Source organism: Euleptes europaea, chromosome 14, assembly GCF_029931775.1.
Source record: "Euleptes europaea isolate rEulEur1 chromosome 14, rEulEur1.hap1, whole genome shotgun sequence".
In the NCBI taxonomy this organism is placed as follows: domain Eukaryota; kingdom Metazoa; phylum Chordata; class Lepidosauria; order Squamata; family Sphaerodactylidae; genus Euleptes; species Euleptes europaea.
This window is the reverse complement of record NC_079325.1, coordinates 50,953,082-50,967,232: the sequence shown is the minus strand read 5'-3', so window position 1 is coordinate 50,967,232 and position 14,151 is coordinate 50,953,082. Positions and strand designations below refer to the sequence as shown.

At 43.6% G+C, this 14,151-nt stretch overlaps 1 protein-coding gene across 1 annotated transcript in view; it reads left to right on the top strand.

Moving 5' to 3' along the window:
- The first annotated feature begins 1,552 nt into the window (after positions 1–1,552).
- MED27 (mediator complex subunit 27) overlaps positions 1,553–14,151 on the top strand; it is a 194,691-nt gene continuing 182,092 nt past the window's right edge. The window contains exons 1-2 of the mRNA XM_056860042.1: positions 1,553–1,761; positions 6,859–7,003. Of these exons, the coding sequence (XP_056716020.1) occupies positions 1,556–1,761; positions 6,859–7,003 (351 nt within the window). The 5' untranslated portion in view covers positions 1,553–1,555. The remainder of the gene's footprint in view (positions 1,762–6,858; positions 7,004–14,151) is intronic.

The window sequence follows — 14,151 nt, the reverse complement described above, 5'->3', positions numbered from 1 at the left end:
ACGTTTCGCCAGCAGCTGTGGCAGGCGTCTTCAGAGGAGTAACACTGAAGGACAGTGTCTCTCAGTGTCAAGTGTGTAGGAAGAGTAATATATAGTCAATGATTCAGCTCAACCCAACCCCTTTCTGACTCCTCTGAAGATGACTGCCACAGCTGCTGGCGAAACGCCAGGAAAGAAAATACCAAGACCACGGTCACACAGCCCGGATAACCTACAAGAACCAACGAGGCTATCGTATTTTGGTCACATCATGAGAAGACAATAATATAAGATAAATAAGATAAATATAATGTAAATCTACAAATGAGGATTACATGTTGGCAAAAGTATATACAAATTAAATGCTAGACAGACTAGAATGAAGGGGAAGTCCCCTTTTTTTGTAATAGAGAATTGTCTTTGTTTTCTACTCTGTTTAAATTTATAAGAATTATATGATGAAAACTGATTTAGTTTGTAATAAATGAGAAAATAATTAAAAAATATTAGAAAAAAAACATCATGAGAAGACAAGAGTCACTAGAAAAGACAGCCATGTTAGGAAAAGTGGAGGGCAGCAGGAAAAGAGGAAGACCCAACAAGAGATGGACGGACTCTATCAAGGAAGCCACAGCCTTCAGTTTGCAAGATCTGAGCAAGCCTGTCAAGGATAGGACAAAAAGGGCAAGAGTCCAGTAGCACCTTACAGACTAACAAAGACTTTTGTTAGTCTGTAAGGTGCTACTGGACTCTTGCCCTTTTTGACTACTGCAAACAGACTAACACGGCGACCCACTGTGAATTATCTTTCATTTCATTTCATTTCATTAACCTTTATTGGCATACCAAAGAGAGATAGAAAAAACAACAACAAAATACCTCCAAAGGGCAATACATATAAGTTACAGTCGGGTTAATAAAACTTTTCTCGTTCTTTAAGAACTCCTGTAAGAAATTCAGCCACGGTAGCAGTAATTTTGGGATCATGGTCACTCAAAAAGAAATTTGCATTTCACTTCATTACTCCTGTATGTCTTGTACTGGAGCAAAGTAGATAGCAGTTTATCCCGCAGAGTCACATAGAAGGGGCAATCTAAAAGGATGTGGCCAATTGTATCTAACAAGTTCAAACCGCATGTGCATAGGCGTTCCTGTCTAGGGATCTGGAGGCATCGGCCTAAGAGCATCCTAGATGGGAATGCGTTAACCCTAGCTAATAGAAAGTGTGAATTATCTTAAGGATAGGACATTTGGGAGGACTTTCATTCATAGGGCCGCCATGAGTCGGAAGCGACTTGATGGCAATTAACACACACACACTCACTCACTCACTCACTCTACAACCCCCAAGCTGCTTTGCGGTAGGAGGCTCCTCCCCCTCCTCCTCCTCCTCCCCCCCCTACTTTTGCGTTCTCTTCCGATAGCCTCCCATACCCCGCGCACTACATTTCCCACACCGCCTTGCGGCAAAAGCGCGTCGGCGTTTGTACTACGTTTCCCAGGCTGCTCTGCGGCCGCCTCCCGGCGAGCGGCGCGGCCGCGGCTCTGAGGCGGCGGCGGCGGGTTCGGGGCCGAGATGGCGGACGCGGTGCTGAGCGCCGGCGTCAACCTGGAGGCCTTCGCCCAGGCCATCGCGGCCATCCAGGCCCTGCGGTCCAGCGTCACCCGCGTCTTCGACTGCCTGAAGGATGGCCGGCGCAACAAGGAGACGCTGGAGGGCCGCGAGAAGGGCTTCGCCGCCGCCTTCCAGGAGAGCCTCCACTCCGTCAGCCGGGACCTGGGGTGAGGAGGACCCCCGCGGAGGGAGGGAGGCCGGCGGGCGGGCAGGGTGGGTGGTTTCTCTGTTGCATTGGTGGCGGTTAGAGGAGGAGAGGTCTGAATAAGTCTGCAGGCTGGAATGTCTCTTTAACGCCCCCCCCCCAAAAAATGGAACCTCCATGTGCAGAGGCAGTGTACCCGCGCATGGCGGGGACAGAGAAGGCAAGGAGATGGCTGGGTTCAAATAAGCAGGGGTCCAGTGGTTTTGTTCCAGTGGGCGTTTGGGTGTCCTAGAAACCACTTCTTCAGGTGCAGTGAGTGGGGTCCTTAAAATAGGCAGATTTTTTTTATGGAGGAGGTATGGAGAAGTTGAGGTGTGCTAGGAAAAGTGGAGGGCAGCAGGGAAAGAGGAAGACCCAACAAGAGGTGGATTGACTCTTTTTTCTTTTGTTTGTCTTATTATAAAGATAATAAAAATTTATATTAAAAAAAAAAAAAGAGATGGATTGACTCAATAAAGGAAGCCGCAGCCTTCAATTTGCAAGATCTGAGCAAGGCTGTCAAAGATAGGACATTTTGGAGGATGTTGATTCATAGGGTCGCCATGAGTCGGAAGCGACTTGACGGCACTTAACTCACACATGGAAAAAATAATGGTAGTACAGAGAGGTGCATGGAGGACAAAAGTGACCAGGGTCTGCCAATGGGTGGTTTAAAGCATGGGACCTCCATGTTCAGGTGCAGTGTACCCATGAATGTCGTGTGCTGGGGATAACCAGGGCTGAATGGAGCTCCCACATTCAGTGGTACTATACTTTTGAATGGCGCATTTGGGGGACAAAAGTTGTTAGGTCTTTGCTTAAACACAACCATCATGTTACAAAGAACTATGGTCCAGTGCGTAAAGGATGTGTTTGAGGCGTGTCTGTGTGCTGTAATACCTGGGACAAAGTGGAATCTTCGAAGTTAGATGTAGGGTGCATGTGAACGTCGCATTTTTGTTATCTCTGCCTTCAGACGCAGTAAAGTAGGGCCTCACTAGGAGTTCAGTTTTGCTTAAATGGTTTCCCCCTCCATTTTATCCTCACAACAATCCTGTGAGGGAGCCTAGCCTGAGAATGGTGTGATTGGAGAGTGGCGATTTGAACCTGGGTCTTCCCTGCTCTAATCCAACACACAACCACTACACTACATTGGCTCTTAAAAAAAGAAAAGGCCACTCTCCATATTTATGTAGCTGTGAACATCATTCTGAGGATAAAAAAGGCAGATATTTTACTAAATGGGACCTCAGAGTACTGGCAGGTGACTGTTGGAAACAGAATGTTAGATTTTTGTTTTGAGTCGTCCCGCAAAGCAATTTTTATTTTATTTTGCAGAGCTTGTGGGGCAACCTGAGCTTTATTCATTTTATTTATTAAAACATACCCCGCCTTTCCTAATGGTTCAAGGTGGTTTACAATAATAATTTTAAAAACATTTGCAGTTAGAAGCCAAAATAAAATAACACACCCCAAGTCTCTCCCTTCCTTCCCCCCTTAAGAGATGCCAGCCATTCAACCCCCTGAAAAACCCTAGCAAACAAGCAGACCTTGTAGCACCTGGTGAGTATCTCTCCTCACCTTTTCAGGGGCCCCATTCCACAGAACCGGAGCCACGATGGAAAAGGCCCGGGTTCTGGTCAATGCCAGTTGGGCAGATGGCTGCCTGATGACTGTAGTTGGCAAACAAGGATATATGGAAGGAGATGGTCCTTCAAATATGTGGGTCTTCGGTCATGAAGATCTTTAAAGTTAATAATCAGCGCACTGAATTGAACTCAGAAACAGACTGGCAGCCAGAGAGCCAGCGTGGTTTGGAGCAGTGGACTCTGATCTGGAGAATCAGGTTTGATTCCCCACTCCTCCACATGAGCGGCGGAGGCTAATCTGGTGAACCAGGTTGGTTTCCCCACTCCTACACATGACATTAGCTGGGTGACCTTCGGCTAGTCACAGCTGTCTTAGAGCTCTCTCAGCCCCACCTACCTCACAGGGTATCTGTTATGGGGAAGGGAAGGTGATTGTAAGCTGGTTTGATTCTTCCTTAAGTAGTAGAGAAAGGGCATATAAAAATCAACTCTTCTTCTTCAGTGTAGCTGTTTCAAAATGGGCAACATGTCTTCCCCTCGCTAGCCCGTCAATAGTCAGGCTGCCGCTTTCTGGACCAGTTGTAGTTTCCAGGTTGTCTTCGAAGGCAGTCCAACGTAGAGTGTGTTGCAATAATCTGACTGAATTTACAGAAGCATAGATCAGTGTGGCCAGATTGCCAGCTCTCTTGTTCCTTACACTCAGTCAAATCAGATGCAGCTGATAGAAGGCACTCGTGGCCACAATGCCAACTTCCTTTGAAAGAGCAAAGCAGGGCCCATGAGCAACCCAGAAATTTTCACTGCTCTGAAAAAGCCAATGTCACCTCATCTAAGTGGATTCAGTCCCTCTAGAACGGGTAGGGAACCTTTTTTCCGCCAAGGGCCATTTGAATATTTATAATATCATTTGCAAGCCATACAAAATTAACAACTTAAAAATTAGCCAACCAAGCCCCAAGCAGGCAGCTGCCCCCCTCCCTGCGCGTTCAAGCAGGCAGGCATCTAACCAGTGGCGCACTCGCCCACCTGGTGGCACAGGATGGTCTGTGGCACCAGCCGGGCGTAGCTGTCCAGCTGCACGCTGGAGTTGCTCCTGCTCCGCATGGTCGGGGCCGGATTCTACAGCCAGCTCCTGCTACCTCCGCCTGCAGGGATGAAATGAGGACACACTGGCTAAGAACACCCCCGCGCGCGCATTCTGGCCCTGCCCTCTTTAACCCCTCCATTGTCGCCACTTCCACCCCCCTCCCTCTTGTAGTACAGAGAGAATACGTTTCTCCACTGCCCGGGTGGGAAAGGGTTAACACAATTTCTTGGGTGGTCCTAGCAGCTCCATAGCTAATGACTCTTCTGCAAGGGGTAAAGAAGGTTCTCAGCAAAACAAACTCACATCTGCCTTGAATAGAGGCTATTCCTGTCCACTGGAGGGGGCGGATCACCAGTGTTAGATCCTTCTGAGCTAGAGATCTGCCAGGACCCACGAAGGGCCAGACCAAATGATTTTGCAGGCCTTAAACGGTCCCTGGGCCTGACGTTCCCCACCCCTGCTCTAGAATATCAGCCTGCCTGACCAGCATTACCTCTGTATTGTCTGGATTCAGTTTTTTCTGCCTTAGCCACCTGACCACAGCTTCAGAGCATCAGTTCAGAACCAAGGTGGATGCATCTGAGGCTTGGATAATGAAATGTAGAGCTGGGTTGACATCTATACTGTTGACACCCAAGCCCAAAGCTCCAGGCAATCTTAATTCTCTCTGTGTGTATTAAGGAGCATGGGTGAGAGGATTGACTCCTGTGGCACTCCATGAGACAAATTCCACCCAGTTAATTCTGCACCTCTAGTGGAATGTCTTTGTGGAATGTCAGAGAGAAAAGAGTGAAATCTCCAAAGAGATGTCAAACTCATATGTTAACAAGGGCCAGATATGATGCAAATGTCACTTAGTTGGGCTGGGTCGTGTGTACCATAAAAGTTAATGTCAGGTATCGGAGATACAAACTTTGTCGAAGACCTAGACAAAGCCAAATAATGATGTTATTTTTACTTTATTTTTTACTTAAATAAAAACATGCTTAATTCAATAACGCTCGTACAGTATCTTCTTTTATTTAACAGTCTTTAATCATTGATACCTCAGGAATGGGGGAGGGTGGCTGTCTCGGCTGGCTTGTGGGATTGAGAAGCGCTCTCAAGGGGCTGGATCCATCCCTGGGCCTTTTGTTTGATGCCCCTGGGCTATGCGAATACCAACTCCATATGGATAAGAACAAAGTGGTCAACTGTGTCAAAGTCCGTTGAGAGGTCTAACAGTATCAACAGGGAAGTTTGTCCCCTGTCCATCTTTAAATGAAGATTGTCCACCAGTGCAACTAAAGCCATCTTGGTAATAAATCCAGGTCTGAAACCAGATTGGAATGGGTCAAGGGTAGAATATCCTTTGAGTGGGCCATACAGATAGATTAGCTTTCAATATGGTTTTAATGTATTGTACATCTGTTTTTATTCACCTTGGGTCCTAAACTGCGTGGGGGAAGGGTATGCAAAAATATTTTAAATAATTGTACAGTATATCTTACGAGTACAAGCATATGTTGAATTTATGAGGTGGGTTTAGAGTTTTAACCTGAAAATTTTTTCAGCACCCATCCTTCAGTGGGGTATGATAAATAGGATGTTGGGATCACATAAGGAAACCTAGATACAGACAATCCACTAATATTGAATGGTTGTTGCATTTCCAAATTATCTTACTCATTAGGTCACAGACATCTTAGTAACAGGAGTACCTTCCTCCCAATAGATCCTGTTCTTGTTTCCTTTGATGCAGTAAACTTGTAATTTGTTCACAAGCTAACAGTAAAAGAAAATAGAGATGTGAGGCAGGTAAGATGTAAGAGGGTTAGTTAAAGTACTTTGATCTGGATTCAAATATTAGCCATGAAATTCACTGAGTGGTCTTGAGCAAGTTATTAGGTCTCAGCTAAATTTACCTGACAAGGTTGTTGCGAACGGGAAAAAAAGGGATGTAGGTCATTCTGAGCCTTTTGAGAAAAAGGTTAAATAGCAATGTAATAAATCCCCAAAACATTTGGATATGAGACTGTTAAGAGCGTTTATAACTTGCCTCTCTACCAATACTGGTACCTATTACGAAACCATATATAATCTGAACATTATTGTTATTATTCGTAAAAATAATAATAAATTTGATGAATGTGATTTGGCTGTTAAGGAATTGGAATGTTTTCGTTGCTGTCATTGTTTCTAAATCTTGCATGGGTTTCCTAATATATTTTCAGATTTTCTCTGCAACTGTAAGAGCTAGAAACTATTATTAAAATGAAGCTCGTGATTTCAAGATGCTTATTGGGGTCTGCTACTGTTTGAAATGCTGGACTATAGTAAATGTATTTCTTTTGGTACCCTGGAGTGGTTGACGAAATGCTGTATTTAAATAACAGCATTAAATAGCGATATTTTTTCTTCTTAGAGAACTGGAGCGTCTGAGCAATCTCGTCGGCAAGCCCTCTGAGAACCATCCTCTCCACAACAGTGGATTGTTGAGTCTCGATCCGGTGCAAGACAAAACTCCCCTCTATAGTCAACTACTTCAGGCCTACAAATGGTCGAACAAGGTAAAAAAAATTAAGTGAATCATTGCTAATAATCACAGTTCTAGGAGGTTGAATGTTTTACCTCTGCCTCACCTGGTGAGTGGTCCAAAGTTAAGGCATAGATGTTCTGCTTGAGAGGGTGAGCTGTTTCTCCAAGTGGTGACCCATACTGTGTAATCCTGAAGGGGGGAAGGAGGTGCATAGGAGCCAGCATGACCCTTGCGCCAGCGTCCATGCCACTTGTGCCAGCACAAGTGGCATGGACACCGGCGCAGGGTGACTGACCCCAGCTCTGGGAAGCGATGCGGAGTGGGAGCTTTGTGTGAGTGTTTCCAAAGCCCTTTTGCCCCAGGAACGCACCATTTTGCAGTCGTCGAGTTACACCTGCAAAATAGGTGGCGTAGCCCTGTGAAACTCAATGGAGGAGTTTCACAGTGATTTTTTAAAAGTGGAGTTTTAAATTTTATTTATGGCCTAGGAAGCCTTTCAAGAGGCGGAGCACTGTGCTGTCCTTGGCCATCAACTAACCCCCACCCCTTAGGATTGAGCTAGTACCCTGCATTGGTCAGGCTGCACCTAGAGTATTGTGTGCAGTTCTGGAGGCCTCAATTCAAAAAAGATGTGGAAAGAATCAAGCTGGTGCAGAGAAAAGCGACGAGGATGATCAGGTGCCTGGAGACAAAGCCATGAGGAAAGGCTGGGAATGTTTACTCTGGTGAAGAGGAGGTTGAAGGGGGACATGATTGCTCTCTTTAAGTATTCAAAGGTCTGTCAGAGGAGGGCAGGGAGCTGTTCCTGTTGGCAGCAGAGGATAGGACTCACAATAATGGGTTTAAATTGAGGGCAGAAAGGTACCGGCTGGATATTAGGAAAACATTTTTTACAGTAAGAGTTGTTTGACAATGGAACCAGCTTCCTAGGGAGGCAGTGAGCTCCCCCTCACTGGCAGTCTTTAAGCAGAGGCTGGGCAAATACTTGTCAGGGATGTTCTAGGCTGATCCTGCATTAGCAGAAGGTTGGAGCAGAAGATGACCTGTTTGGCCCCTTCCAATTCTATGATTCTAGTCCTGCTGTGCTCCGTCAGCTGCCCGTCAAAGCCTAGAGAAGCAGCCCAGATACCCTCATTGTGCTACTCTGCAGAAAAAAGGCACAATGGTTTCTGTCTGAGAGTTCTTCTTCCTCACTTTGAGGGGCTCCTGACAGAAGACGGAAGGGAAGGCATTCAGCAAAAAGGTCCCCCAATATCCAATTTGTGGGTATTCAAAGGCTCTTTCATTACTCATCTGCGTGGAGATGCTTTTTCAATCGCTGATAAGAGAGCTGGTGGAAACTGTTTTTGAAATGTAGTGGGTTTTTAATTACTGAAAATTAAGGAATTTACTGAAAATTAAATAAAATGCATGAATTGAGTAACAAAAAAAAGCCCTCGATTTCAAAAGGGCTTGGCGGAAGTGTGAATTATGTGGGGCTTTTTTTGTTGCTAGTATGAATTAAAAGGTAAAGGTAGTCCCCTGTGCAAGCACCGGGTCATTACTGACCTATGGGGTGATGTCACATCCTGTGAGGTAGGTGGGGCAGGCTATGCTTATGGGGTGGTTTGCCATTGTCTTCCCCAGTCGTCTACACTTGACCCCCAGCAAGCCAGGTACTAATTTTACTGACCTCAGATGGATGGAAGGCTGAGGCAACCTTGAGCCGGCTACCTGAAACCAACTTAATGAATTAACAGATTATTATTGTTTAAGGAAGTGGGGAAACGTGTAGTATTTTCTGCAGGCATGTGTTTGTGTACAATAATTCAACGGCGACTATCTGAAAACAACTTTGTATTCTATCTACATCTGTGAAACTGGAATGGGAGTTGGAACTTTAAGTTGTTGGGCATTCAAACTTAATAAAATTTTGATTATTGCCTACATGATGGCTCTTCTACAAGACTGCTCTGCTCTAATGTGTGTTATCTAATGGTTGTATTAATGGCTGAGGTTAACTTGTTTATAGTTACATGAATGCTGTGTTGAATGTTTTCTGTTATGTAAACGGTTAGGTCTCTTGATCTGTTCCATGAATGGTGGGGCTTTCCTCTGGCACAAGGAGCTGTCTGCTGATGCTAGAGCACGTGTTGGTTTTTTAACCTGTTTTAAACTGTTGATAGACTTTCCAACAAGGAGAAGGGAACATGCTTTCGAAACAAATCTAAGTACAATAATGCCTTTGTCATTAGGACGGCCCAGTTTAAGGCAGCATGAGTTGTATGTGTGATTTTCTGCAGTCTACTTTTAGTCACTGATGAATACACCTGTCTGGCATTGAAGAAATGAGCAACAGAGCTCACTTTGTATGGTTTTGCTGATCAGTTTTTTTTTGGTTGTTCTGCTGTATTTTTGTCACTGATGAATACACCTGTCTGGCATTGAAGAAATGAGCAACAGAGCTCACTTTGTATGGTTTTGCTGATCAGTTTTTTTTTGGTTGTTCTGCTGTATTTTTGATTTCCCTTTTTATTGTTGTTTTTACTGGTGTTGTATGGGTACTTGCACTGCTCTGTTGTTTTGTGCTGGCCAATGGCCGTAACAATAAATGTAGGTATGTATGGTTTTGCGTATCATTTAAGTTGAGGTGGTGGTTGATCAGCCATCTTTAATCTTGAGAAACATTCCATGAAGCTACAGATGCCCTTTTATAGGTGAGGGTATAGGTACTGGCCTTTCTAATAGCCTCTTGTTGTAGTCAGGGGTCTCAGACATGGTGCCCGTGGGTGCCATAGCGCCTGCCGACACCTTTTCCGGTGCCCGCCAAGTGTTTTTAGGAAGTGAGTGGGACCAGGTAGGGCTTTTGCCTAGCAAGGCTTCTTATTTACTGTTGGAGATTTGATCGGCTGTGCAGATTTTTTTTTTTTAAATGTTGCTTTGGCAGCAGCTGCCACCACAACACAAGAATCTACACTGTGTCACTAAAGTTAAGCTGTGGCAATAATTTTGTGGCTGGCTCCACATCCTGCAGCAGCCATTTTGTGGCAGCCATTTTGTTGCTGCGCCCACCTTGCTGTGTCAGAATTCTAAATGTACCCACAGGCTCGAAAAGGTTAGGGTCCCCTGGGGTAATCATAACCATAACCATAATCATAATAAACCTTTAATGGCATATAATCCCTGGGGTAATCTTATGCAGGGAAAGCTGGGGTCTTTTACTCTCCAGCATGAGTTGGGGTGGGGAGGGGTGCTGCATGCCTGCCTGCCTCTCTTCGTTTCAGGCAGACTCATCCAGCCCTGTATACTGACAACTGCTCTTAAACTAATTTTGTCTTTTGTTGCTGTGTGGGTTAGATTTGTGTTCCGTTTAAGCCAAATGTGTAACCGAATTATCTCTGTGGTTCCAAATAAAAGCCAGGAAGAACATTTTGATCTCCAGAATGTCGTTGACATTTATATTTGCATAACATCGTTATCTATGAAATATGAAATTAATTTGTGACGGTTGTTTAGAGTTTAATGTCTTTGTTTCATAACAGCTGACAAACTTGGGTTTTTTGTGTGATCATTGTTGAAATCTGGCTAAATTAGACGTTCTAAGTAAATTAATACTTTCAGTAGTGACCATAATTTAACTGATGACCTGTCAGAGAACCAGGTGGACTGATTTGGAGATTATCTAAAACTGTTGTTAGATTAGATATTATCGTTTACCATTTACATTTTAAGCTGGTTAGGTGAGAAGACAGGAAGTTACTCTCAGAACACAATTTCAGGGTCAGAGGAGCATGCCTATTAGGTTCTTTGGAACACAGGCAGGACAATGCTGCTGCAGTTGTCTTGTTTGTGGGCTTCCTAGTGGCACCTGGTTGGCCACTGTGTGAACGGACTGCTGGACTTGAGGCACCTTGGTCTGATCCAGCATGGCCTTTCTTACGTTCTTATGTTTCATATGTAGAATAACAAATACTAAAAACCTGTCATGTTCAGGAAAAAGTGGGAATTTTGAATGTAAGCTACTTGTATTAATGCCAAGGAATTCCAGTTGTGTGTGTTTCTTTGCTGTTGCCGGTACCAGTTTCAGAAGATATATGGTTTACAGTAGGGAGGGGCTGTGGCTCAGTGGTAGAGCATCTGCTTGGCATGCAGAAGGTCCCAGGTTCAATCCCTGGCTTCTCCAGTTAAAAGGGACTAGGCAGGTAGGTGATCTGAAAGACCTCTGCTTGAGACCCTGGAGAGTCGCTGCCAGTCTGAGCAGACAATACTGACTTTGATGAACCAAGGGTCTGATTCAATATAAGGCAGCTTCACGTGTTCACTAAATGTCTTTGCCTTTTGCTTTTGACGAGGGACTATTGTGTGATCAGTTGATTCTGTAGCACTTAATTGTTCAGCAGACAATCGGTGTCCATTTATCGCTACCTTCAGAATTTTGCAGTCTGTTTGCTTCCTCCTTTGTCATGGCTGGTGCCGACGCACGAACTGTCAGGGTGCTAACAGGGGGCTGGTCGCTTGTAATTGTGCCAGGGAAAAAACTCTGCCTATACACTCTTACAGCCTGAGGTGATGGTCAGAGCGGCTTTCATGATGCAGCGCTTTTTTCTTTTGCTGGCTACATGTGTGCAGACTGAATCTGCCTGTTTCGTTTTATTCCTTTTCTCAACAGCTGTTTTGAACAAGAGTGTCTGGACTAAATGGGCCATTTTTATACGACTTTCTTCGCAGTAGCTCATCAGTATTTGGCAGAGGTTCAGTTGCAGTGATGTGTGGAAATGCTTTCTATATTTAATATTTAATTTTTGACCCCTTGGTGGCCGGCATGTTGTATTTTTGATGAGCTGAGGCAGGACATCTCCCTATTCCCCTCTGTGTGGGTTCCTCATGCGTTAACTGTGTCTCGGTAGAGCTTAGGCAGGATAAAATGTAGGTCTAGATGGAAAAAGGGATTTGTAAGGAGCAGGTATCCACTAAGATTTTAGTATCTAAGTTAGCTCAGTAGAGTAGGGCTTTGCTTACTTGGGCCAGAATTGTGATTTGCATATAATCTGAGTCCAAGGTAAAATGTTCTAAAATACATCGAGAGCAAGAAGCTTTTTTCTTATCTAACACTGCATTGTCTTGGCTATTATGTGCCCTTAAACAGTAGTCCTAATACATAAGTGAGCCAAAGAGAAAAATAAGATGGGCCAACTTGCAGGGTAAAACCCCTCTAGGATGGGGCTTGAAATAAGGAGCAGAATTGGACAAGAATGAGTGGGGAAAAAATTACTGGATCCAACCTAACATAGTTGGACTAGAAAACAATGGTACGTGTTTTTCCTATGCATTGTTGGTATCTCGGGGGGTGGGGGAGCGGGAGAGAGAATATGAATGTGAAATAGGGTGAAATAATATTTTCATTCTGCCATTGTTCTGGGGAGTTCAGGGTAGCTAAAAATGGGGGAAGAGGAGGCCCATGTAATCCTCACAACAATCCTGTCGAGTAAATTGGTCTGAGAGAGTCTGAGAGAGAATGAGTGGCCTACAGTAATCCAGTGAGGTTGTGGAGGGGGGGGGGAGATTTGAACCCAGGTTTCCACATCCTAGTCTGATGCTAATCATTGCCACACTGGCTGTCCAGTGCCACTATAGTACACTTGGTTGTTAGATAATCAGTTTTACTTTAGCAGAAGGATACCTGGCAGTTGCAGGAGAAGCCAGAGATCAGTGTTCTGAAGACGTGCTTTGCCTGCAGGAAGTCCTAGGACCAATCCCTGGCACATCCAATTTAAAATAATCTTGGGTGAACACTAGGCTAGACGAGCAAAAGGGACAATTTTGTAAAATTCTGTGAAAATTTGAAGCTACGGGTTAAGTTTTTTGGGGGAGTGGGAGGGAGGAATGCAGATATTTGGGCAAACTGCAATATATGCAATAGCTACTTTCTTATCAAACCTACTTTTACTGATTTAACAATATAAATGCTTTGTTTCTACTTATATTAAATTGTACTATTTGGCATATTTATGGAATTTAACAGTATAAATTTCTTCACTTTCTATAAAGAACATTGCAAATATACCCATACTTAAGAGCTGCAAACAGCACATGTATCTTCATTTTTGCCATCTGTTAGGTAGAAAGAAATAAAATATTTGGATATTATGTTAACGTTGGATATTATGTAATATTGAAAACACTGAATTCTTTAGTAATATATTAAACACATTATAGTATACTGTTACCTGAATTGTTTACCTTTAAACAGAAAAGTTATTGAAAATGTTATATAGGTCTACATTATACCTAGGAGTTATCATTATCTTATGTTTACAATAAGTAATGAGTAGAACATTGCATTTTTCAGTGTTCCTCAACATTTTTCAGTCTTTTGCTTGGAAAATCATGCTATGTATTTTTGAGGGGGGGGGGAAACCCTAACTTTAAGGAACATTTCAGTTATTCTCTCAATTTATTTCATGTTTTTTTCCATGCTCCTCCAAACGTGATTATTTTCCCATTGGTAAAATTGAAAAACGTTATCTGAAAGAAGAGGAATCCCTTCCCTCCCCAATATTCCATTTTTTTCTAGGCCTTCAGATCTCTAGGCTCAGTTGAAGATCTGAAGGAGGCAGATTTCCCATGGTGGTTGCGGGGCAACATGCACCCTACTCAGCTTATATGAGGTTCTGTTTTACTAGAGGCGCACAAACGATGAAGGCCTAGGCTTGCTGTTACCTAATTTGAGAACAAGGCCTCCCAAAATTTTGGCTTGTATTGCTACCCAGTGTTCTATTTTTGCCAATTCTGCCAATATATGAAGCAGAATACTTGAGGGATTGTGTAATGTGTGTAAAAATGGGCTTTCAAACAAATATAAAAAGGAGGGAGAAAGGTGTTTAAGCATATGGCTTTTGGTTTGTGTTACTTAATAGTTTTGTGTATCATGAGTAAAGTGGGCTAATTGCTTGTCATAGAGCATATGGAAATGTGAAATATGTTTTTCCCCCCAACAGGTTTTTTTGTAAAAACAGAGAAAGTGAAGTTAATTTCAGCAAAAATGCTAACTCTGCCCCCTCCCCATGTTCTATGCATGCTCTAATTTAGTAAAGATGTATTAGTTAACAGATAAACAGGCTAATGTCATTCTTTTGCTCAATTTTTTTTAATTAAGACAGTGCTTGTATTTACAATTCCCTCGAGCTAGGAGATGACTTT